Source organism: Mobula hypostoma, chromosome 1, assembly GCF_963921235.1.
Source record: "Mobula hypostoma chromosome 1, sMobHyp1.1, whole genome shotgun sequence".
Classification (NCBI taxonomy): domain Eukaryota; kingdom Metazoa; phylum Chordata; class Chondrichthyes; order Myliobatiformes; family Myliobatidae; genus Mobula; species Mobula hypostoma.
In genome coordinates, this window is record NC_086097.1 from 245070017 (window position 1) to 245096748 (window position 26732).

Consider the following 26732-nt stretch of genomic DNA (forward strand, 5'->3'; position numbering starts at 1 on the left):
CATTGAAAAGTGTTATTGGAGATGAGGATTACTATTCCTGTCTTTGAAAAAGTACTTAAGAGGCAACATTGGTTCAAATCTTTGTACTTCTCTGTTGTCAGATGGAGATGCATTTCTTAACCTGTGCTGTAACTTTCAGTTGTTCGGAGGTTGCAAAGTGATAATTAATCTCGTAAAGCCAGTTTATATGCTTATTAAAATTAAAGTGTTTCTGCATTTATAATCCCATGTTCCTTGAGTAACAGTCCTGTTTCCTAGAATTGAGGATTCTGAGGTGGCTAGTCTGGGAACAGTTGACTCACTCGTGCATTGACAGCGCAGGTGGTTGGGTAGTTTGTAGGGAAGTGGAAAGCAGAGATGCCCAGCAGATCAAACAGCATCTGTGGGATGGAAACGGTCAATGTTTCAGAAAGGAGGTCCTTCAGCAGAATTGATAAAACTGGGGAAGGGGGGGTTTCTTTGAAAGGGCAAAATCAGAGTGACCAAGGGGGTGAGCTATAACAGGGTGAATTAAGGAGAGTAGTTAGAGGGTGAAAACCTAGACAAAAGAAGGTGTGAGTTGTGAAATGCAGAGTAGGAGGACCTGTCCGCGGATACAATCAAAAGAATAGGTAGGACTTAAGATTTTAGGAAGTCTGCTGTTGTTTCCCTTCTCGTATCCAATCACTTTTGAAACTTTGCAAGATGCCCTTGTTGAATTGAAATGTTCAGGCTCCAGAATCCAAAATGACGTCACTACTTCCAGTGCTGTTGGAAGTGGGTATTGTGACTTACACCTGTGCTTCACATAAAATTGGGCCCTGAATAATAACTACAAACCAGTATTTTTGAACAAAGGTGAAGGGCATGGGCTGTAAGACCAGCACAGCAACTGAAAACGTGCTTGAAATAAAAAGGTATATTTGGATATTTTTGCAAATATACCTTTTTACTTGTGATTTCTCCTTCAGCTGTGCATCTGTTTTATTATCCATTAATACTGTAATACTTTATTACTGTACTATTGTGGATATATATTACATTATACCAATATACTATTCTAAATTACCCAGTCCCTTGCATTTAATACAAAAGTCCTACCTAGATTTATTCTTTCAAAATGTAACATTCCATTTGCCTTTCCTCCCCCACCTACCTTGTCGGTTAAGTTTCCGTTGCAATTCTTGATGCTCTATCTGGCTATTTTAGTAGAATCTGCCAACTTACTAACATTTTCTAGCACAGTAATTTACAAATGTTTCAGGTGTATGCTGTGGAAAGGGAGTAGTTCAGGTGGCGGAGGAAGAGTGGCAAAGGCAGGAAGTGGTGTGGGTGCAGACACACTCAGCCTTGAGACACCAGGCAATTCCAAACATTGATTTATTGAACATTACAGAATGTCTTTCTGGTGCCTCCACTTCCCTTTCCCTTTTCCCTACCATGATTCCTCTCTCTCCTTGCTCCCTTCCCACTCTCAGTCCACGATAGAGACCCATATCAGAGTCGGGTTTATCATCACTCACGCATGACATGAAATTTGATTTTTTTTGCAGCAGTACAGTGCAATACAAAATTACAGTACTGTGCAAAAGTCTTAGGCACCCTAGCTATAAGACTTTTGCACAGTACTGTATATTCTCATCCAAATCATTAACATAGATCCCAAACAATAATGGGCCCAGCATGGGCATACCACTAGTCAGAGACTTCCCGTCTAAGACCATAAGACATAGGAGCAGAATTAGGCTATTTGGCCATTGTGTCTGCTCTACCAGGTATGAGCAGGGAGGTCTTGGTACAACTTAATGAAACATTGGTTAAGCTGTAACTGGAATATTGTTGTAGTTTTGATCACCATACTATAGAAACATGATTGCACTGGAGAAGATGCAGGGGAGATTCACCAGGATGTCCTCTGGGATAGACTTGTTTCAGTTGTGAGGAGAGCCAAGATTGGCTGTTTTTTTTCCTTGTAGTATTAGGTGCCTGAGGAATCAGGTAAAGCTGCACAAAAATATGAAAGGCATACAAGTGTGAAATCTTACCCAGTGGCAAAAATACATGAGACCAAGAAGCATGGGATTATGGTGAGGAATCAGAGGATCTGAAAGGAAAAATCATCCAAAAGTTGGTTTCAAGACTTGGAATATTTAAAAAAGGATTTAGATGAATAACTGAAACTCCAAAACAGAAAACACTGAAGACAAAATGATGGTAAGTGGGGCTAGTATAGATTGGACATGATGGTGTCTGATGGGCTGAAGGGCCTGTTTCTTTGCTCAGCTCTTATTTCTTGCACTATTCAACGATGATGCCCTGACTAATCCAGAACCTATCAACCTATGTTTTGAATATAACCGATAACCTGACCCCCACAGCCATCTGTGGCAGTGAATTCCACAGATCCACCAAGGTGCTGTTGGAGATGCTGCTTTTGAATTGGGTGTTAAATGGCAATCCCATTTGTTTCTAGGTGGATACAAATTTTTTGGCACTATCAGAGTAAATGAATTGGTCAGAATCAAAATCAGGTTTATTATCACTGACGTCGTGAAATTTGTTGTTTTGCGGCAGGAGTACCGTGCAATACATAAAACTTAATATCAATTGCAATAAGAATATATTTTAAAATGGTGCAAGAAGAGAGCATAATAGTCATGAGTTCAGTCCTGCCTCTTGACCTACTGATCTAAAATTAACTAGTCATTATTGTGCTAATGAACCGTGCAAATTCACTGCCTTTTTTGGTGTGTGTGTTATATCAGTGATTATACTTCAAAACTACTTGGGCGTTCTCAGAAGTGCAAGGAGTTCCTTGATTGTGTAAGCTGTTCCAGTATTGCTGGCTGTCTGAATTATTGCTGCGTTCAACTTGATGCAATGGCACACCTATTTGAAACCTTCTGATGTTTGGAGATTGGAAATTTTTTTGTGTTAGAGGTTGTATGTGCTATAATGTAACTTAATGTGGATGGAAACTATTGGGGTTTGAGGTTTGTGATTTTGGGTATTTGCTGTGCCTTCAGATATGTTTACTTTGGGCACTATGGTAGCATAGCAGTTACTACGGTACTCTTCCAGCTTGGAGTTCAATCCTGGTGTGCTCTAAGGAGGCTATATGTCCTCCTATGATAGCTTGTATATATTGATTGTGTGTACATGAAGTGATGCTAGGTACAGGGGAGTCTGTACAAAAGGTGACTCTGACAGGAAATGGTAAGGTGGTAGTGGGAGTTGTGGAGCGAGTTAGTGGGTAACTGTTTGTGTCTGGTGGTCCTGGCATGGATGGGAGTGGCACAAACAGTCCATGAGCAGGGTGGGCAGGATCCTTCATGATATTGCTGGCCTTTTTCCTGCATCTTTCTGTATAGAAATGTAGACGTATTTCCAAACAGCTTTGCTGAAAATCATCCCTCTACAGAACTCCGAGATTAATGGAGACTATCAAAATTCTACAAAGTTTGGCGCAGTGGCTGAACTAGTATTCCTGCTGCCTCAGTGCTAGAAACTTTCATTTCTGACATTGGGTGTTGCCTCTTTGGAGTTTGTATGTTCTCTGTTATGGGTTTCCACTGAGTTTGGTGTGGCATGGTAGTGCCGTCGTCGTGGCTATCCCTCGAGGTCGAGGATGATGGTCTTCGTTCTGAAGTGGCCCACAGAGTGAAGATGCCTGTGCGTGTATTTGTTTAACGTGTACTTGATGTTGCACTCCAAGAAGCACACGATACTTCACAAATCAATCAACTGATTCCAATGGCATGGAAACCACGACGATGGGAGCTGATGGATTTGATGCAACCTTCATCCACCTTCGCAGCCGTTGAGTTTGAAGTAACTTCGTCCGCCTGTTCTACCGTTGAGGTCTTGGTTGAATTGTTCTTTGTCAGGGACCTCACCCTCGACCTTACCACCATGGGTGACCCACCAGGAGCATAGCTCCAGATGGCATTGCTCTTGGGATCACAGGACCACACGAGCTTCTCCACCATGACAAGGTGACAATCCACAGAGAAGCATGGTAGTGTAGTGGTTAGTGTAACACTATTACAGTGCCAGTGAGCTGGCTGCAGTTCCCGTCACCCTCCGTGAGGAGTTTGTGTGACTGTGTGGGTTTCCTCCCAAATCCCAAAGACGTACAGGTTAGTAGGTTCATTGGTCATGTGGGTGTAATTGAGCACACAAGCTTGTTGGACTGTACCTCTAAATGAAAATAAGTAAGATTCTCTGGTTTCCTCCGATTTCTCAAAGAATTGGGTTCCTCAGCCCTAAATCTCTTGTCTAAACACCCACACTAGCTTTTTGTGTCCTCTTCACATTGAGTAATTAATGTCTAAAGGAAGACAGATTGGTTTTAAGAGTGGGCTTGAAGAGCTGGGGCCTGTTTTTCATGTTTAATGCAGTAATTTTAGAATAATAGGTATAAAATTAATTTGTCAATATTCAATAAGAGGAATAGATAGAGTGGATAGCTAGCGCCTCTTCCCCAGGGCACCACTGCTCAATACAAGAGGACGTGGCTTTAAGGTAAGGGGTGGGAAGTTCAAGGGGGATATTAGAGGAAGGTTTTTTACTCAAGAGAGTGGTTGGTGCGTGGAATGCACTGCCTGAGTCAGTGGTGGAGGCAGATACACTAGTGACGTTTAAGAGACTACTAGACAGGTATATGGAGGAATTTAAGGTGGGGGGTTATATGGGAGGCAGGGTCTGAGGGTCGGCACAACGTTGTGGGCTGAAGGGCCTGTACTGTGCTGTACTATTCTATATTCTATGTTCTATTGGTTTCACTTCACCTAAGTTGTATGGTGATCGTGAGCAGAGAACACAGTACAGCCCAGGAATGGGTCCTTCAGCTCACAGTGTTGTGCCGAACGCAATAAAGTAGTAATCAAATACCCAACTAAACCAATCCCTTCTTCCATTTGTTGCACATCCGTGTGTCTACCTAAGAGCCTCTTAAGCACACCTATTTTAATGTAGAATTAGTTTTTATTTTGGCGTGTGCCTGCGTGCGTGCGAGTCTGTGCGTCTGCATATCCGTGCGTCCATCCGTGATGATGGATTTTTCATGGCTTTTTCCAAGGTGCAGAGCGAGAGAGAGAGACATCTCTTTGTTTTACGAGGTCGAGTTGCGATCTCGACACTCAACCCAGCATGGATGGAAAGTGTACTCGGGGGCGGACCCGACTAGTTTCGAACTCGGGAACCTCCGCTCCAGGCGCCAATGCCATTGCGCCACCAGCCTCCATGGTACAGTCTAAGAGAAGGCTTCCTCAATGAAGAATTTTATAGATAATTGATAATGCTTCAGTGTGCAGACGTCCGTTAAGTCTGCGCTAACCAAATCTGCACTGCTTTTATGAAAATGGGTTACAACTATTCTGAATGTCTTAACAGATTTTATACTAAATGAGCCAATATTTTCAGCTTATTGTGTTATTGCAGTGAAGTTTATTGACTACAGTAACTGCTGTTTTGAAAGTATTATAGCCTACTTTGTTAAAATTTGAAGTGTTTATAAACCTTGTGTCTTGTAGGATTTGAATAGACCATAGTGGCCACTGCACTTCAGTAACTTCCCACTGAGTAACTACATAATTTTAATATCACTTTTAAACCACATTTGTTTGTCATTTATAACAAATGTTTCTGGTCTTTAACAGGTCAGTCTTATGAAGTCCGAATGTTGGATAACCGAAAAATAGGAGATTTGCCAGAAATGAGTGGGAAAATGGTTAAGGTGGGTGATTCATTTAATTGACACACTTGTACAACGTTAATAGAATAGCTTTGTCAGTGTATCAATAGATGAGAAGCCTTTAGGATAGAGGCATTGACACCCACTGAAGTGTCAGTAAAAAGATCAGGATCTTTGTCATCTTCATGAACTATGAAGATGAAAGAGTTAAATCCAAACACATAAATCTTTATTTATGAACTGCTAAACCATCGTTTACATGTGTTGATGGGATTAATAAGTAAATAGAATTGATTATAGCCAATAATTATGCCAATTATAATAAAATGAATACGTTTGCAATCTGTGGGCATGCTGTGTTGGTGCTGGAAGAATGGTGATACTTGCAGGCTGACCCAGAACAATCCTCTGACTGTGTTGGTCATTGACACATAATGGCATGTTCGACGTGCAGATGACAAAGCTAATCTTTAAAACTTTTAACAGCAGCAATACCTCAGAGTATAAATGCTCCCCTCTTCAAATGGTCAGTTTGGACCTTCGTTGTGGTGGTGACCTTCACCTCACTTCCAGTTGATGCCGCTGTAGCCATGATGGCATTACTGCTGTCTTTCCTAGGTGTACCTTGTGTAAATCTTCCTTGCCTTGCTGCGTGGACAATTTTTGGCCAGCTGCAGCTTAGTTTATTTTTGTATTTATCCTTATAATTCAGGGAAGGCTGTTTAGTTGCTAGGTCTGCAAATGTCGTGCTATAACTGTTTAAAGTAAAATTTATTATCAGAGTTCATCTGTCATATAAATATACAACCCTGAGATTGGTTTTCCTGTAGATGTTCTCAGCAAATTTGTAGAAATGTATGATTTTCTATAATTTATCATATAAATAACAGATTAACTAGAGTGCAGAAGACAACGACCAATGCAGATATAAATAAATAGCAATAAATAATGAGAGCATGAAATAACAAGATAAAGAATCCTTAAAGTGAGATCATTGGTTGTAGGAACATCTCAGTAGATGGGCAAATGAGTGTAGTTATTCCCTCTTGTTCAAGAGCTTGATGGTTTTAAGGTAGTAACTGTTCTTGAACTTGGTAGTGCAAGTGCTGAGGCTCGTGTACCTTCCACCTGGGTGGTGAGGATCTTTGATAGATGCTGCTTTCCTATGGCAGTGTTTCATGTAGACGTGCTCAATGGTTATCCTTCCTGATCACATTAATTTCCAGCCCCATAAATTGGTGAATAGCCCACTGAATCTCCCTACAGAACAAAGAAATAGTTTGGACTGACATGATACAGCATAGAAACAGGCCTTTTGTCATCCAAGTTTACACCTTCCGCCAGCCCCCCATTTACGCTAAATGTACACAAATCCTTTGTTTTCATTCTCTCGACATTCTCATTAACTCTCTCACAGATTCTACTGTTCGCCTACTCTAGGGGCAATGTACAGTGTTAATTAAACTACCATCTTGCATGTCTTTGGGATGTGGGAGGAAGCTGGAGCACCCAGAGGAAATCCAAGTGGCCATAAAGAGAACATGCAAACTCCACACAGAGCACACGAGGTCAGGATTGAATCTGGTTGCTGGCATTGTTAGGCAATGGCTCTACTGGCTATGCCACTGTTGCCATCTACTATATTGGCATGCAGTAGAAGCCCAGGTAATTATTCAACTGAAGACTTGATGTTAGCATATCCAAGAGCTGAATAGGCTTTTGGGGACTGAGTTGGGACACAATTGCTACTATTAATTTGGCTGCAGGGGAAATCTTCTCAGAAGCCCTGTTTGGTGAACCTGCATCTTTTAATTTTCAATCAGCCCGATTTTGATGTGACTGATGTCACACTGGCCAGTGCAAACACTGCACATCTTCAACTTGGGAAGCTGTGTCAAATGTTACTATTTATTTAAGACACATATGGACTCAGACACTAACATTCAAAGTTTCTGTTTAAAACATTCCAGTTGGTTAGACAATTACCCTGAGTGGTCCTTTTTAATTGTTGCTTTTCCATGGATAATTAGCATCAGATATCAAAAGTTTTGAAACCCTCAATTGCCCCCTTTCATTTGTTCCAAAAGAAACGAGATAATTAATCTCTGCAATAAAAACAAAAACAATTCAAAGTTGAATAAAAGTTATTTTATTTTCTAAAGATCTGAAATGTTTTGTTTTTCTCTCCACAAATGATGGCTTATCTACATATATTTACAGTACTTTGTTTTAGTTCAGGATTCCAACTTTACAATTTCTTGATTACTTTGTTTAGTTTTTCTTTCGCAGCTGCCTCTCTAATTACATTAACCACTAACTCTGCATTTTCTGTGTCATATTTGAGACCTCGCCTTATTTTAAAATTATCTGTGTTCCACATGGTACTTGCCTCTTAATCTAACCAAACAGTGATCCTGATATTCTTTGGAATATACTTTGTACTTGAGTCCAACACATCTTTCAGTCTCCAGATAACACTAATTCCATTTGGTAATTGGGGTGCCACAGTAGCTTAGTGGTTAGCATGATGCTGTTACAATTCAGGTATTTGGAGTTGGGAGTTCAATTCCATCGTACTCTGTAAGGAGTTTGTACGTCTTCCCTGTGCTCTGGTTTCCTCCCGCAGTCCAAAGGCGTTCTGGTAGTCGGTTAATTGTCCCATGATTAGGCTAGGGTTAAATCGGGAGTTGCTGGGTTGTGCGGCTTAAAGTGTCTGTTCTGAACTGTATCTTTACATAAAATAAACGAGAAAATCTGCAGATGTTGGAAATCTAAGTAACACACACAAAATGCTGGAGGAACTCAGCAGGCCAGGCAACATCTGTGGAAAAGAGTAAAGAGTCGATGTTTTGGGCCGAGACCATCAGGACTGGAAGATTTGAACTTCTTCATGGAAGAGACTTCACATTGTAGTAGTCGAATCATAAACTCCTGGAGCAACAAATAATCTGGAGGAATCAGAGTCTGGTTTAATATCACTGCATATGTTGTGAAATTTGTTGTTTTGCTGCAGCAGTAAATTGCAATATTAAAACTATTAATGACAATAAGTATTCAGTGCCTATAAAAAAATCACCCCCCCCCCAATGGGGGGGGGGTAATTTTCATGTTTTATTATTTTAAAACATTGAATCACAGTGAATTTAATTTGGGTTTTTTAACACTGTTCAACAGAAAAGACACTTTTGTGTCAAAGTGAAAACAGAAATGAAAGGGTTACCATATGAGGAACATCTGTCAGCTCTTGGGCTGTATTCCCTGGAGTTCAGGAGAATGAGGGGGGACTCATTGAAACATTCCGAATGTTAAAAGGCCTGAACAGATTAGATATGGCCAAGTTATTTCCCATGGTAGGGGAGTCTAGGTAGGACAAGAGGGCACAACTTCAGGATTGAAGGACGTCCATTTAGGACAGAGATGCGGAGAAATTATTTAGTCAGAGGGTGGTAAATCTGTGGAATTTGTTGCCACGAGTGGCTGCGGAGGCCTAGCCATTGGGTGCATTTAAGGCAGAGATAGATAGGTTCTTGATTGGCCAGGGCATCAAAGGGTTTGGGGAGTGGGGATGACTGGAAGAATTGGATCAGCCTGTGATTGAATGGCAGGGCAGACTTGATGGGCTGAATAGCCTACTTCTGCTCCTATATCTTATGGTCTTGTAGATGTACAAATGATCTGAATTACAAATATAAAACACAAAATAATTGATTGCATAAGTATTCACCCCCGTCAAGTCAATATTTAGTGGATGCATCTTTGGCAGCAATTATGGCCTTGAGTCTGTGTGGATAGGTCTCTATCATCTTTGTACATCTGGACACTGCAACTTTCCCATTCTTCTTTACAAAACTGCTCAAGTTCTTACAGATTGCATGGGGATCATAAGTGAACAGCCCTTTTCAAGTCCAACCACAGACATTTAATTGGATTGAAGTCTGGGCTCTGAGTTGGCCACTGCAGGACATTAATTTTGTTGATTTTAATCCATTCCTGTGTAGCTTTGGCTTTATGCTTGGGGTCATTGTCTTGCTGGAAAACAAATTTTTCCCAAGTCACAATTCTCTTTCATACTACATCAGGTTTTCCTCCAGGATTTCCCTTTATTTTGCTGCATTCATTTTACCCTCTACCTTCACAAGCCTTCCAGGGCCTGCTGCAGTGTAGCATCCCCACAACATGATGCAGCCACCACCATGCTTCACCGTAGGGATGGTGTGTTTTTGATGTGCAGTGCCTGACTTGTGCCAAATACAGCATTTAGTCTAATAGCCAAAAGGCTCAATTTTGATTTCATAAGACATAGAATCTTCTTCCAGCTGACTTCAGAGTCTCCCACATACCTTCTTGCAAACTCTTAGCCACAATTTCATGTTGTTGTATGCGCAGTCTCACCTTTCTTGGCCACTGAAGCTTGTAACTCCTCCTGAGTTGTTACAGGTCTCCTGGAGGCCTCCCTCACTGGTCCCCTTCTTGCTCAGTCACTTAGTTTTTGAGGATGTCCTGCTGTAGGCAGATTTACAGCTGTGCCATATTCTTTGCATTTCTTGATTGACATCACTGTACTCCAAGGGATAATCGGTGACTTGGAAATTTTCTTGTATCCATCTCCTGACTTGTGCTTTTCAATAACCTTTTCACTTAGAGTGTTCTTTTGTCTTCATGGTGTATTTTGTGCCAGGATACTGACTCACCAGTACTTGGTCCTTCCAGTTACAAGTGTAGTTTTACGACAATCAGATGCATCATCTTGACTGCACACAGGTGATCTCCATTTAACTAATTATGTGACTTCTAAAACCAGTTGGCTGCACCAGTGATGAATTGGTGTGTCATATTAAAGGGGATAAATATTTATGCAATCAATTATTTTGTGTTTTATATTTGTAATTAATTTAGATCACTTAGTAAAGATCTTTTTTCACTTTGGCACGAAAGTCTTTTCCTATTAATCAGCCAAATTAAATCCTGTGATTCAGTGTTGTAAAAGAATAAAACATGAAAACTTCCAAGGTGAGTGAATACTTTTTATAGGCACTGTATATAAAAAGTAAATATAAAATAGGAAGTTCAAAAGAGAGGGGGAAAATACTGAGGTAGTGTTCATGGGTTCATTGTCCATTCAGAAATCTGATCTTGGAGAGCAAGAAGTTGTTCCTGAAATGTTGAGTGTGTGTCTTCAGGCTCCTGTACCACTTCCTTAATGGTAGTAATGAGAATAGGCCAGGTCCTGGGTGATGGGGGACCTTAACGATTGATTTATGAGGTGTCACTTTTTGAAGTTCCTGGATGCTGGGCAGGGTAGTGACCATGATGGAGCTGGCAGAGTTTACACCTTTATCCAGCTTGTTTCCAATCCTGTGAGTGGCCCCTCCACACCAGACAGTGATGCAACCAATTAGAATGCTTTCCACAGTACATCTGTAGAAATTTGCCAATGTCTTTGATATACTAAGTCTCCTCAAACTCTTAATGAAATATTGCCGCTGTCGTGCCTTTGTTATTAGAAGATGAGAATATTAGAAAGTTTTTGACAAGAACAGGCCATTTGGCCCAACAAACTTGCCAAAATTCTATTTGCATAGTTTTGAAATCATTACCGAGTTTAGATTTGAAGGTCTCTAAGGTACTACTCTCAACACACAATTAGGTAGTTCATTCCATTTGTCCACAGCTCACTGGTATCAATATGTTAGTCCCAGGATAGATCCACAGAGATGTTGACACCCAGGAACTTGAAACTGTTCACCCTTTTCCACTTCTGGTCCCTCAGTGAGAACTGGTGTGTGTTCCCTCAACTTTTCTTCCTGAAGTCCACAATCAATTCCTCTGTCTTACTGACATTGTGCAAGGTTGATGTGACACCACTCAACCAGCTGATACATCCTCTTCCTGTATGTCTCCTCATCTGAAATTTTGCCAACAATAGTTGTCATTGGCAGATTTATAGAACTCAGCAGCTCGAGCAATAAATGTTAATGGGGATAAAGGGATTGTCAATGATTGAAATTGAAGCCCTGTATCAAGACTCAACAACTCCTTTCCTCCCACAGATAATGCTCAACTTAGAATTCCTCCAGCATGTTGTTTGTTGCTTCAGATCCAGCTCTTGTGTGTTTTTTAAAGCTCCTGTATACCTGTTGGCAGAAGGCAGTAGAGAGAAAAGGAAATAGCCAAGGTAGTAGACATCCTTGATGATATTAAGTTTCCTGAGACAAAGTACTGTGAAGATGGTCGTGTATGTGCTGTATGACAGTGACTGCTAGGGGAACATTATATTGCAGTTGTTTATGTCGTGGGTGAGGCTTCACTTAGAGAACGGTGTTCAAGTTTGGTCACTGTGTTGTAGGAGAGATGTAGTTAAACTGGAAAGAGTTACTTATTCCTTGTAATGTTCAAAGTAACCTTATTATTGTAAATGTTTTGTCACTATGAAATTCATTTTCTTGCAGACAGTTGTAGGGAAAAAGAAATACAATAGAATTTTACAGAAAACTATATAAATATACAAAGACTTGAAAACAACCAATGCGCAAAAGAAAAACTACAAATAAAAATAATACTGTGAACATGAGCTGTAAAGGAGCCTTGAAAGTGAGTCTGTAGGTTGGAGTATCAGTTCAGAGTTGAGGTGAGTGAAGATATCCATGCTGGTTCAGGAGCCTGATGGTTGTAGGTTAATAACTGTTCCTGAACCTGTGGTGTGGGACCCAAGGCTCATATACCTTTTGTACAATGGTAGTTGCAGGAAGAGAGCGTGACCTTGTGATGGATGCTGCTTTCTTGTGGCAGTGCTCTATGTAATTGTTCTGAATGGTGAGGAGGGATTTACCTACGAAGAACTGGACTGTGTGCACCTCTTTCTGTAGCCTTTTCCATTCTTGCACGTGGGTGTAGTTGGAGAATAAGGGCAACCTTCTAGAAAGTGTTTAAAATTATGAATGGCAGGGATAAAGTGGATGGTAACAGTCTTTTCCCCAGTATAAGGGAATCCATAGCTAGGGGATATGGGTTTAAGGCAGGGGTCCCCAACGCTTTTTGCACCGCAGACCAGTTTATTATTGACAATATTCCTGTGGACCGGCCGACCCCGGGGGTGGTGGTAGGGTTGCCAACGGACAAGAGTAGCAGTCAAATATGTTGTGTTTACCCCGAGGAAAGACTACCATGACCATGAAGCCTTGCGCGGGCACCATTGTGCGCATGCATATACGTGCCCTTTTTTTTTCCTACAAATTGTTTTTGGTGATTCTGTTCGGGGGGGGGAGGGCGGGGGTTAATCATGACCAGAATATCGGTGATAAGTGGCTAACACACTCAATTTGGTTTCTAAAAGGGTTTATCTAACGAATTTAATATTAAACACACAGCGCACATTTTCCTCGCATGAATATAGTGATAAGTCAATTATCAGGGGAGGACAGGGGAGCTTGAAGTAAGTGTTGAAAGAACTTCCAGTAGAAGTGGTAGAGTCAGGTTCGATATTATCATTTAAAGAAAATTTGGATAGGTATATGGACAGGAAAGGAATGGAGGGTTATGGGCTGAGTGCAGGTCGGTGGGACTAGATGAGAGTAGTGTTTGGCATGGACTAGAAGGGCAGAGATGGCCTGTTTCTGTGCTGTAATTGTTATATGGTTATATAAGTAAGTCAATAGCATCATAACATTTTAAGTAACGTTTGGATATTAAACACACAGCACATATTTTCCCCTTATGAACATATAAAATCATTGCAACACACCCAATATCGCTGAATCACTGGGAGCCCTGGGATTGTTTTCCTGCAACAAGACGGTGCCATCGAGGGGTGATGGGAGACAGAGATACTCAAATGGGGTCCCTTATGTCCAGTCTATTCTGCAATTTAGTTTTCGTTGCATTCATTGCAGAGATACGTTGGAAATGGAAGCAACGTTTTCAGTGCTTTCATGGCTATCTCAGGTTATTTAGCCTTGACTTTGACCCAGAATGCCGGCAGAGATGTTATGTCAAACATACTTTTCAGCCCACCGTCATTTGCAAGCTCAAGGAGTTGATCTCCTTCCCGCGCTGACATGGATGACACGTGTGTAATGACCTTGCGTGCGTTCAAGTTCAATACTGGGCATGACAGGGAATGATGAAAGGTGCAGCTGACTCATCGCCAAATCATATCGTTTCCTCGCAGCCCGGTACCGGTCCGCGGCCTGGTGGTTGGGGACCACTGGTTTAAGGTTACAGGAGAAAGATTTAAAAAGGACATGAGGGGCAACATGGTGAGTATATGTGATGAGCCAGAGGGAGTGGTTGAGGCAGGTGCAGTAGTATCATTTACGTAGTACTTGGATCGGTGGTATGTGGTGGGGTGGAACTGAGGGCAGGAAATCGGGCTACCTGGGTAGATACTGTGATCAGCATGGATTTGTTGGGCTGAAAGGTCATTATTCATGCTATATTACTCAATGACACATAAACAGAGCACTGCTGTGTCACGTACATCGAGGTTAATAGAGTCCTAGATTAAACAAAATTGCTAGAAACTTTGGAGCAGAAATCCTGGTTGCTCATATCCACCATCCTTTATTGTTGCACCACTGCAGGTCCTTATGTTATAACGCAGATGAAGAATTGCCCCAGGTTCAATTTTTAATGGTCTTAAGCAGCACGGTTAAAAAAAAAGCTATGCACACCAAGATAGTATATAAATTTTCAATGATGAATGAGGTATCTCTGGAATATCAGAATCAGGTTTATTATCACTGGCATGTGACGTGAAATTTTGAGCTTTGAAACAAAAGATTCATTGTTTCAAAAAGCAACCTAATTTATCATTTCTACTCTAGAGTATAGTTCGAGTTGTATTCCATGACCGGAGACTCCAATACACAGAGCATCAGCAGCTGGAAGGCTGGAAATGGAACCGCCCTGGTGACAGACTCCTTGATTTGGGTGAGTTTGCTACAATCTCATGTTCTTTTTCAGTTGTGGTCTCTGTGGTGCATTCATGTAATGGTGAGTTACAGGCATAAATTGTTGCGTTAGATAATAAGACTATAAGACATAGGGGTAGAATTAACCCATTCAGCTCATCCAGTCTGCTCCACCATGCCATCATAGCTGATTTACTATCTTTCTCAACCCCATTCTCAAGCCTTCTCTCTGTACCCTATGACGTCCTGACTAACTAAGAGCGTATCAATCACCACGTTATATATACCAATAACTTGGCCTCCACAGCTGTCTGTGGCCATGAATGCCATAAATTAGCATGCTCTGGCTAAAGAAATTCCTCCTTATCTCTGTTCTAAATGGATGTCCCTCACTTCTCAGGCTGTGCCCTTTGACCCTAGACATCCCCACTATAAGAAACACTCTCTCCACACCCACTTTTTCTAGGCGTTTCAATGAGATTTGCTCTCTCCTCCCCCCGCCCCCCCATTCTTCTAAACTTCAGTGAGTACAGCCCTAGAGCCATCAAACACTGATATTAGTTAAAGAGACCCAACACTGCTCACAATACTGCAAATGTGGTTTGACTGATGATCGAAATGAATGCTGATATTGCATTTGCCTTCCTTACCACTGACTTGACGTGCAAGTTAACCTTATATATAGTACAGTTATATATAATTTTCATGTCTTTTATCAATGATAATCATGATTCAGAATCGGGCTTAATATCACGAGCATATGTTGTGAAATTTGTTAGTGGCAGCAGTACAATGTGATCCATGATAAATAGAAAAAAAATTGAATTACAGTAAGTATATATGTACATAAAATAGATAAATTAAGAATAGTAGTGCAAAAACAGAAATGGGGAAAAACAAGTGAGGTGTTCATGGGTTCCAGTGTCTGTTTTGAAATCAGATGGCAGAGGAGAAGAAGCAGTTTCTGAATCACTGAGTGTGTGCCTTCAAGTTTCTGTACCTCCTTTCTGACATAAGGGTAAGGGCCAGCGACGCAGAGTTGAGTAAAAAGTATTTTAAGATTTAATTTGCTGTGGGGAATGAAAGCTCATGTACCAAGGTAATTTAAAGGTATTTTTATTTTATTTTATTATATTATTTAGAGATACAACGTGGAACAGGCCCTTCTGGCCCAAGGAGCAGAAATGCCAGGCAACTCATCTATTTAATATGAGCCGAATCATAGGACAATTTTACAATAACCAATTAACCTACTAACCAGTATGCCTTTGGACTGTGGGAGGAAACTGGAGAACCCAAAGGAAACCCACATGTTTCATGGGGTGGGGGGGGGGGGCATGCAAAGCCCTTGCAGACGGCACAGGAATTGAACTCAAAACTCTGGAATGCCCTGAGCTGTGATAGCATCGTACTAACTACTACGCTACTGTGGCACCCTTGGGGGAGGAATAAGTAAAGATTAGTAGAGAAAAAGAATCATTTTTAATAAATGCAAGAGCTGTAAAGGTCCATGGGAAAAACTGAGATCTGTTTTGGAGACCCTGGATGGCATATGTCCGTAATTTCCTGAAGGTGGCTACATATTTACATAAGGTGCGATAGAAGGCAGTTGGCGTGCTGGACTTCATTGACATTGGGAAGGGCGGCATGGTAGCGTAATGGTTAGCACAATGATTTACAGCAGCAGTCCCCAAACTCCGGGCCGCAAAGCATGTGCTACCGGGCCGTGAGGAAACGATATGATTTGGCGATATGAGACAGCTGCACCTTTCCTCATTCCCTGTCACGGCCACTGATCAGCCATTACGCATGCGAGGTCATGACCCGTGCGTCATCCGTGTCAGCGCGGGAAGGAGATCAACTCCTCGAGCTTGCAAATGACGGCGGGCTGAAAAGTATGTTTGACATAATATCTCTGATGGCGTTCTGGATCAAAGTCAAGGCTGAATATCCTGAGATAGCCACGAAAGCACTGAAAATGTTGCTTCCGTTTCCAGCGTATCTCTGCAATGAATGCAACGAAAACTAAAATGCGGAATAGACCGGACATAAGGAACCCCATTCGAGTATCGCTGTCTCCCATCACCCCTCGATAGGACCATCTTGTTGCAGGAAAACAAGCCCAGGGCTCCCACTGATTCAGCGATATTGGTGTGTTGCAATGATTTTATATGTTCATACAGGGAAAATATGTGCTGTGTGTTTAATATCCAAGCGTTACTTAAAATGTTACGAGGCTATTGACTTGCATATATAACCATAGAACAATTACAGCACGGAAACAGGCCCTTCTAGTCCGTGCCGAAGGCTACTCTCACCTAGTCCCACCGACCTGCACTCAGCCCATAACTCTCCATTCCTTTCCTGTCCATATACCTATCCAATTTTTCTTTAAATGATAATATCAAACCTGCCTCTACCACTTCTGTTGGAAGTTCGTTCAACACTTACTTCAAGCTCCCCTGTCCTCCCCTGATAATTGATTTATCACTATATTCATGCAAGGAAAATATGTACTGTGTGTTTAATATTAAATTCGTTAGATAAACCCTTTTAGAAATGAAATTGAGTGTATTAGCAATTTATCACCTATGTTCCAGTCGTGATTAACATCCCCCCCGACAGAATCGCCAAAAACAATTTGTAGAGAAAATTCAGCATGTTACATGTACGCACATGTGCACTGGTGCCCGCGCAAGTCTTCATGGTCATTGTAGTCTTTCTCGGGGTAAACCCAACATATTTGACTGCTACTCTTGTCCGTCGGCAACCCTCCCCCCGGGTCCGCCGGTCCGCAAGAATATTATTAATATTAAACCGGTCCGTGGTGCAAAAAAGGTTGGGGACCCCTGATTTACAGTATAGGCAACCTGGGTTCAATTCCCACCACCAGCTGTGAAGAGTTTGTGCATTCTCTCCATAATCATGTGGTTTTCCTCCAGCTTTCCTCCCACAGTTGAAAGGTGCATCAGTTGGTAGGTTAATTGGTCATTGTTAATCGTCCCATGCTTAGACTAGGATTAAATCAGGGGATTTCTGGGCCATGCAGCTCGAAGTGCTGGAAAAGCCCTCAATAAATCAGTCAATCAATAAGTAAGAGTCAAAAGTCATGTTGCAGGTTGACTTGGAGTGCTGTGCAGATTTTATTGTCACATTACAGGAAGAATATGGAAGCTCTGGAGTGGGCGCTGAAGAGTTTCATCAAGATGTTTTCTAGATTAAGGATCCTTGGTTTACAAGGAGAAGTTGGACAAACTTGGACTGATTTCTCTGGAATGTTGGAGATTAATAGAAAAATCTGAGAGGCATAGCTAGGTGAAGAATATTGGAGCTTGGAGAGGCAGACAGTTGCTTGAAATCTGAAACAAAAAATATTCCAGAAAATATCCAGTGTTGTCCCTCTGACTCCACCAGGAGTTCATGCTAGACAAAGAAACAATTTGAACAAAAGTTTAATGCAACTCAGTCTTGTACTTAAATCTCATAAAGCATACAAGAATTCAATTAACCTTGATAACTTTCTATGACCTTGAGTGTATCTTGCTACTCAGCATGTTAAATCATAAAATGTCTTACTTGGACTCTGATACTGATGCAGGATGAACTAGCCTGGTTTATTTTGATGGGCTGCAGTCATGAGTTTTGAAGTGGAGCCCCAGGGCTGCGCTCAAACGTAATTGTTCACCAGTTGCTGATGTACTCTGTTTGCTTTTTTTGTTTTTACACCAATCTTTCACAGTGCTACAGTTCCATATGCCAACTGTGCCTGTCAGCACAGAAAAGCGGGACGTTATTTGTGATTAAATTGTTTTCTTGAGTGAGTATCATGACTAGTCTAACCATCGGTTTAAACAAGACAATGTAAGTGGTTCAGCATGGACTAAATGGGCTGAAGAGCCTGTTTTTGTGCTGTAGTTTTCTATGACTATTCTGCTGTTTTAACCTTGACCCCTGTTATATCTTATTACTGACATGGCAACAAATTGTTCCGACCGCTGTTGAGACCTGGATACCATGGGAAATTTTTAGTTTCTTATCTCATACAACCAAATGGTCCCTATCTTGCTGGTTCCAAGACTGTTAGCCTTTTCACACTTTGAGCACAGCACTGAGAATAATGAAGCCTCGCAACTGTTTCCTTTCTTCATGAGGTTTAGTTTCAATTTAATTGCTGATGGGTGGCCTCTCAAGACTTTCCATCTCTCAATTCTGTGTGCAGTCATGGGTTAAAGGGCCCTTGCCTGTGTTCTACTGTTCTATCTATCAATAAGTACAGAAAACATCCTTCTAGTTAAGCAATCAATTCTCTATGATTTATAGAACACAACATAGAACAGTACAACAGATTATAGGCCCTTCAGCCCAAACTTCGTGCTGATCTTTTAACCTACTCCAAGGTCAATGTAACACTTGTCTTCACATGGCTCTCCATTTTTCTATCATTTGTGTGGCTATCTAAGAGTCTCTTAAAAGTCTTAATGTATCTGCCCATACCACCATCCCTGTCTGAATGTTCAGTGCACCCACTTTGTGTTTGCTATATGTATCTATATACTAAAATTCTCATGCTCTGTTTGTCTGTTTGTGACTTCCAATTAGCCCAAACGGTGCATTACAGCGGCACTTTTTTTTTTGACTAAATCGACTTAAAATGTGCTAACTTACAGAATGCATGCAAAGTTCAGGGTTATATATTCGTATAAAATTGCTCACTCGTCAATCAACAGGCCCTGCTTTCCACAACCCAAGCTGATTCCACCTTCCCTGGAAACCGCGATGCAACACCACGACGCATGCACACGGCCAGCCTCAGCAGCCCCTCATGATGCTCACAGCAGCAAAAGGGCAGGGCTGTCACGTCCATTTAGGAGAGCGCCAACCACATCATCAAGAAAAATCAGCATCCCGGAGGCTTTGGTGTTACTGCTTCGTATCTTCTATCAAGCATCAGGGTAAAAAAAAAAGTATGGACAACCTAATTATGCTGCGTGGAAAGGGAAAGAGAAGGGGGTCATTATGGTCAAGAGATGATGCCAAACGTCGTCGGGAAGCGGCAAGGAGAGGGAGAGAACAACAATCGGATGAGGCCAGGGTCGCACGACTCCAGGATCAGAGAGAAAGAACAAATGGTAGAAGAGATGAAGAGGCGAAGGATCAAAGGGCTGCACACCTCCAGAATGACAAAAACAGGCAGAGAAGGAGGAGAGAGGAAGAGACAGAGGAGAAAAGGAAAGATCAACTGGAGAATATGCGGTGAAGAGTACCCTATTGAATAATGAACAAAGAGAAGTATATGAATATATGTGCAACTGCTTGGAAAGGAATCTCTCTTTAATAATTTTCATTGATGCGCCAGGAGGAACGGGCAAGACATTTATCATCAACTTGATCCTCACTAAAGTTAGGAGAGATGGAGGTGTTGCTATTGCTGTAGCATCATCAGGTATTTCAGCAACATTGATGCCTGGTGGTAGGACAGCGCATTCAAGATTCAAAATACCCCTCAAAGTCAATGAAGGTGCCCTTTGTAACATCGATTTAAAAACACCAATACTGCAAATTTACTCCAAAATGTGAGGCTTATTGTCTTGGGATGAGTACCCCATGATTAGGAGGGAGAGCTTCGAAACCGTGGACATCTCTTCATGATGTATGCGGCAAGAATGAGGCCTTCGGGTGTATTTTAACCATTTGCTGTGGCGATTTCCATCAGCTTCCAGCAGTTGTGAAATGCGGAAATGATGCTGATGTGGAGAATCATACATAAAAAAATCCTACTTATGGAGAAGCTTCATCAAGTTTCAACTGAAGAGAAACATGATTGAGTGAGGGAGAAGGATGATATTCTGAGTTCTTATTGGATGTTGGAGAAGACAAGATGTGGAAAAATGAAAACGATGAAATCGAATTACCTGAAGATATGATTCTGCCAGCAAAAACTATGGAAGAATGCATTGATTTCATCTACCCGACATTCGACAATCCTGCAGAACTGTTCTCGAGGAATTCTATCTTGGTTCCTCTCAATGAAATGGTGCGAAAAATAAACTTCACATGCATTAGACGCTTCCCCGGAATCATGAAAGAATACTGTTCCTTCCATACCGTAAGTGAAGGAGCCAACGCCACTCATTTTCCAACAGAATTCCTTGATTCGGTCGAACTCTCTGGATTGCCACCACTTAAACTGGAATTGAAGAGGGGATCGATCTCCCATCATTTCAATGAGGAACTTGGATCCACCAAGGCTTTGCAATGAAATGCGAATGATGCATGACAATCTCATCGTAGCAAAGATAAACATTGGTGCATTTGAAAATGACATTGTCATGATCCCAAGAATTACTCTCAATTTATCAGAAGGGGAAGATGTCCCTCTTCATCGGAGCCAGTTCCCGATACAGTCATGCTTTGCTATGACTATACATAAGGCGCAAGGCCAAACCATGGAGAATGTGTTGATTTATCTGGAGAAACCGGTGTTCCAGCATGGTCAGCTGTATGTGGCTTTAAGTGGGGGAAAAATAAATGAAAACGTTAGAATATTCTTGAAGGGTGGCAGATCAGCCAGAAATGTTGTCATCAGACGTGTCCTTCGTTAAACGAGGAGCTATATTTGTCTTGCTATGTGTTTTTCTTCTTTAATAAACTGAGTTTTTCTTCTTTAATTTCCAAAGCACATCACATCAGACTGCACTACCTTTCTCTCAAAGGGTGCCCCAAAGGGTCACCCGGTTGTCTAGTGTGTACATACACAGACACAGACACCTCTGACTTCCCCCTATACTTCAATCACTTTGAAATTTTCCCCTCTCTATTAGCCATTTCAGCCCTGGGAAAAAGCCACTGCCTGTCCACTTGATCTATTGCTTTTTAACCTACTCAGATCAATCTGACCTTTCCCTCCAAATAAAATAGTTATACCCCCTTGTGCTAACAATTTCCACATTGGGGGATAAGTCTTTGGCTAACCACTTGATCTATGCCTCTTAACATCTTGTACATCTCTATCAAGTGACATCTCATCCTTCACTCCAAAGAGAAAACCCTTAGCACATTCAACCTATCTTTGTAGGACTTCCTTTCCAATCCTGACAGCATCCAGGGAAAGATTCTCTATACCCTGTCTAAAGTTTCCACATCAATTCTATAATGAGAGAAATGACGAGTTTTCTTGAAGAACTTCACAGACCATTAACTATTCTTGTGTGTGACTTCTCAAACTGGAAATACTGTCTGGAATTCTGAGATGGAAGTTTTATGGAACTTAGAAAAATAAAAGGTGCTACTACTACTACTACTACTACTACTACTACTACTTCGACTCGGGCCTAGGGGGCCGGCGTCGGGCACGATGACGGACTCTCCACTTCTCTCTCTCCCTCATCAGTGTGTTCAGTTCATCTACATTAGCCGTGCCGCTGTCTTCTAGGAGTGTGACCATGGTCTTGGGAGGGCACCCAGGGTTCATCCTCCCATGCTTGGGCTCCCATATGACGACTAGGCTGGCAGGTAGCTCGGGGTGGCGTAGACAGTGCCCCGCTAGTTGCAGTCTTCTCGCCTCGATTTTAGTGGTGAGCATCAGTAGGTCGTTATAGAGCTCGACGTTTGTCATGTGCTGTTGCCAACTCACATCAAGAGCCATCTGGAGCATTTGTGTATAGCAACCATCTAGAGACTTTCACATAGTCTTGGTGAGTGTCCACGTCTTGCATCCCTACATGAGAATGGACTCTATGACTGCTATGAAGATCCTCTTTTTAAGCCCTCTGGTCAGGTTCGACTTCCAGATTTCCTTCATGTCGTTCATAGCCCTCCATGCCAGCGCCTTCCGTATCTTTATGTCCTTCTCCGAACTCATCATTCTTGACCCGAGATACTTGTAGTCAACGACTTTCTTAATGGTATCATTCTTTACGGTCTTGAGAGTACCTTCATTGCAGTTAAACACCATGTCTGTTGTCTTTTTAGCGTTTAGGTGAAGTCCAACTTTATTGCACTCAATTTCCACTTTTGTCAGTAGCTGCTGTGCTTCCTCCATCTGGTCAGAGAGCGGGACTATGTTATCTGCAAAATCAAGATCTGTGAGCATAACTGGTCTGACCCTTTTGGTTCGTCCTGGTTTTATGGTAAAACCAAGCTTGTCATGATCTTTGGTAGCTTGATGCAGAGCGTAATCAAGGACGATTATAAAGATGTAGGGTGCCAGAGTGTCTCCTTGCAGCTCACCAGCTAGGAGCTTGAACACTGCTGTTTCTACATCTGGTGATACAACTTTCGCCATGGTTTTGGTATAGCTGGACTCTATTGCTCTCAGTAGATGGTCTGGCACTCCGTAAGCTTTCAGGATCTTCAACATTTTACCTCGGTGAATGGAGTCAAAAGCTTTGCGAAAATCTATGTAAACAAGCACGGCTGGTAGGTTGTTCTTGACTTCCTCGATGATTCTACGGAGAGCAAGTATTTGCAGTACTGTTGTGCACTCTGCTGAAAACCGTTCTGATTGAATCTTAGCTTAGGGTCAATGGCGATGCGAATCCTGTTCAAGATCATCCTATTGTATAACTTTGCTAAGATGCAGGTCAAGCTGATACCGCGGTAGTTATCTGTCTTTGTGAGGGATCCAGACTTGGGGACTGGGATAATGTTTGAGAGTGACCACTGTTCTGGTTTGTCGCCTTTCATCAGTGCTGTATTACATATGTCCAGCAAGATGTCGTCCAGGTCACAGTTCTTCAGGACATCTGGTGTTATTCCATCTGGTCCAGTACTCCTGCCCTGTTTGAGTGCATATTTGGCCGCCTTCATTTCCTCAATGGTGAACGTGCCGTCATCGATGTCGACTTGCGTTAGTATCGTGGGTATGTCCTCCTCCTCTTCTATGTTGGAGGGCTTCCCAGCAGGTTCTTAAGTGGTAAACCATGTCTGGACATGGTCCTCTGGTGTTTTACCCCTTATTTGACCTGATGGGGACTTCTTCCGTCTACTGATCTCATTGACTAGGCACCATGCTTCTCCATATCTTCATTAGCAGCGTCTACCTCGCTAGTCCTCTCAGCTAGTTCCTCTTACTTCAATCGGTCGAAGGTGGCAAAGAGATTCTTCTTTGCTGTCTTGAACTTGTCTCTTAGCTCTTCTGTTTCGCTCCTAAGTTCAGCATGACGAGCATTGACCACGCTTCTTGCTGCGATGACATCAGCATGTTTTGAGATCCAGCTCTTCTTGATTCACTTCACAGTAGGCAAACTCTTTGTTGCATCTGTATTGTGCGTCTATGAGCCATTGATAGCAGTCGGTGGCAGTCTCTTCCTTCCCCCTTTCCAGTAGGCCGAAGCAATTTCTCAGCTCCACTGTACTGGGCTGGAAGAATAGGTTGTGAGGAGAATGCCTTCCAGTCTACCTTCTCCTTGGGACCTGTGGCTTTGAATTGCTGCAGGCTCAGTCTCACTTGCATTGACAGTACTGTGGTCAGAACTGATCGAGTTGAAGGTGCTGTAGGCTTCTGTGTTGATCTCACAATTACGCCATTTGGTTCTTACGAGGATGTAATCGAGGTGTTTCCTGTAGATGGAGGCTCTGTTTTTGTATGTCCACAGTTTATCAGCTCGCTTCTTGAATTGTGTGTTGGCGACAGTGAGACTGTGTTCCTGAATGAAATCATCTAGATATTGTCCATTTCTGTTGGTAAAGTCTTGGTATGAGTATGGACCATCTTCCAGTCCAACCTGGGCATTAAAATCGCCAAGCACAGCCAGGAAGTTATGTGCCGGTATTGAAGTGACAGCTTCGTGAAGTTTACTGCAGAAGGCCTCCACCTCCTTCTCCTCGCTGCAAGGGCTATGCAATAGGGTAATTTTAGGCAGTTTTCTCCCCCTTTTATTTCTAGAATAGGTTACATGGTTGGCACAATGTTGTGGGCTGAAGGGCCTGTAATGTGCTGTAGATTTCTATGTTCTATATGTTCTAAACCATTTTTTTTCTCAGAATGCCTGTTGCTTTTGTAAAGTTGGCTTTGTCTCCCGTTATACTATTGGGTTTAATTGTTAGCGATGCGGCTACACTCAGCAGGTAAAGTGGCATCTGTGGCGAGTGGATAAACTAAATAAAGGTGGAATATCTTGTGTCAGGATTGAAACAAACTGGAGAAACTAGTTATCTGAAATAGTTGCATTCCAAATTGAATCCCAGGGCTACAAAATTCCAGATGCAAGCTGAAGTGATTTTCCTGGAGCTTACAAACAAGAGAAAATCTGCAGCTGCTGGAAATCCAACCAACGCACACAAAAAAGAGAAAATCTGCAGATCACACAAAATGCTGGAGGAACTCAGCAGGCCAGGCAACATCTATGGAAAAGAGTATTTTCGATGCTTCAGGCCAAAACAAGGGTCCGCCAGAAAAAGTGGGATCTCCCAGTGGCCACCCATTTTCATTCCACTTCCCATTCCCATTCCAATATGTCCATCCATGGCCTCCTTCACTGTCGTGATGAGGCCACACTTGGGTTGGAGGAACAACACCTTATATTCTGTTTGGGTAGCTTCCAAAGTTGTGGCATGAATGCCCCCGCCCTCCCCCATCCCTCTTTTCCTCTCTCACCTTATCTCCTTGCCTGCCCATTGCCTTCCTGCCTTTCTTTCATGGCCTTCTGTCTCTTTCACCAATCAACTTCCCAGCTCTTTACTTCATCCTTCCCTTTCCAGGTTTCACCTATCATCTTGAGTTACTCCAGCATTTTGTGTGTGTTTCCTGGAGCTCACAGTGGGTTTTGTGGGGAGAGAATATGCTGCCTGAGAAAGAGGCCAGAGTGGCCGGGGAGGAGTCATTTGAATGGAAGCTTGGAATGACCCTTGCAAAGCATTCATCCAATATGCATTTTGTATCTCTGTGGAGCAGATTATGTTGTGAGCACCAAGTGCAGTACACCAGATAAAGTGAGTTGCTATGGATGTGGAAGGAGCCTTTTTGCCTTTGAATGTCTAAAAATTAGCTTTATTTGTCACACGTACATTGAAACATTGAAGCTTACAAAGTTTAAAATACGTTTATTATCAAAGTATGTATACTATATGCAACCTTGAGATGTGTCTCTTTGCAGGCAGCCATAAAATATAGAAACCCAATTAAAACCATTGAATAAGACTGCACCTTCAAGATTTCAGTTCACAGTGCAAAAATGCCAGGCTGTACAGCTCACCTTTGAGAGGGAAGTTGCAGGCTATTGCTTGCAATGGTCATTTTTGAGAAAAACTGATTAATAAAGTATTTAGTAGTTTTCTTTGCTGTCAGGAAGTGTTGCTGTGTTTCAGTAGCGCAATCTTAAACTGGAAAGGCATATACAGATTAGCGCATAGCTTGTGTTAACTCAAATTGACAAGGATTGTGTGTGTGTGGTTAACCCACAAATGCCATCACACTTCCGGTGCCAACATAGCATGCTCACAATTTACTAACCCTAATCTGTACCTGTTTGGAATATATGTGGAATTCAGAGCACTTGGATGAAACAGGTAGTCACGGGGCGAACAGACAAATTCCTTATAGAACTCCAATCAGTGATTGCTTCTGCTGTAAAGTGATTGAACTAACTATTATGCTACCATGCCACTGACCTTCTAAACCTACTCCAGTATTGATCTAACCCTTGCATCTCACGTAGCCCTCCAGTTTTCTTTCATCCATGTGCCTTTCTAAGAGGCTCTTAAATGTCCTGAATATATCTGCTTCTTGCACCACCCTGGCAGGACATTCCACACACCACCACTCTGTAAAGACAAAGTTTTCCATTCTGAGGAACAGGCCCATGATTGATCACAGAATTGTGAATTGGAGCTCTAGATAAGCCATCTATTGGTAATTAAATTGAAACTAAGAGAGAAGATGAAAGGGATTCAGTTGTGAACAGATGGAAGAGTTCTGCAAGAAAGAGAATGGGTGCTGGGCATGGAAGAGCGAGCTAGGGTGTTTGAAGAGAACACTTTTTCTTCTGGATACTGAGGTGAGGAAGGAGGTGGAAGTTGAAAGTGAAGGTGCCTGGGGCAGAACATGAGGACAAGTAGAACCCTTTCCTTGCTCTGTTGTGGAGCAGAGCTGAGTGAAGATGTATTTGAGTGCCTTGTCAGTAATGGTCCTGAAGAAGCTGTGGTTAGGA

The 26732-nt window shown here is 42.1% G+C and overlaps 1 protein-coding gene across 4 annotated transcripts in view; it reads left to right on the forward strand.

Annotated features, from left to right (window-relative positions):
- LOC134356070 (upstream-binding protein 1-like) overlaps positions 1 to 26732 on the forward strand; it is a 146880-nt gene that overhangs the window by 54287 nt on the left and 65861 nt on the right. For all 4 annotated transcript variants that reach the window (XM_063066637.1, XM_063066627.1, XM_063066616.1 and 1 more), the window contains 2 exons: positions 5640 to 5716; positions 14497 to 14602. In XM_063066637.1, coding sequence (XP_062922707.1) covers positions 5640 to 5716; positions 14497 to 14602 — 183 coding nt within the window. The remainder of the gene's footprint in view (positions 1 to 5639; positions 5717 to 14496; positions 14603 to 26732) is intronic.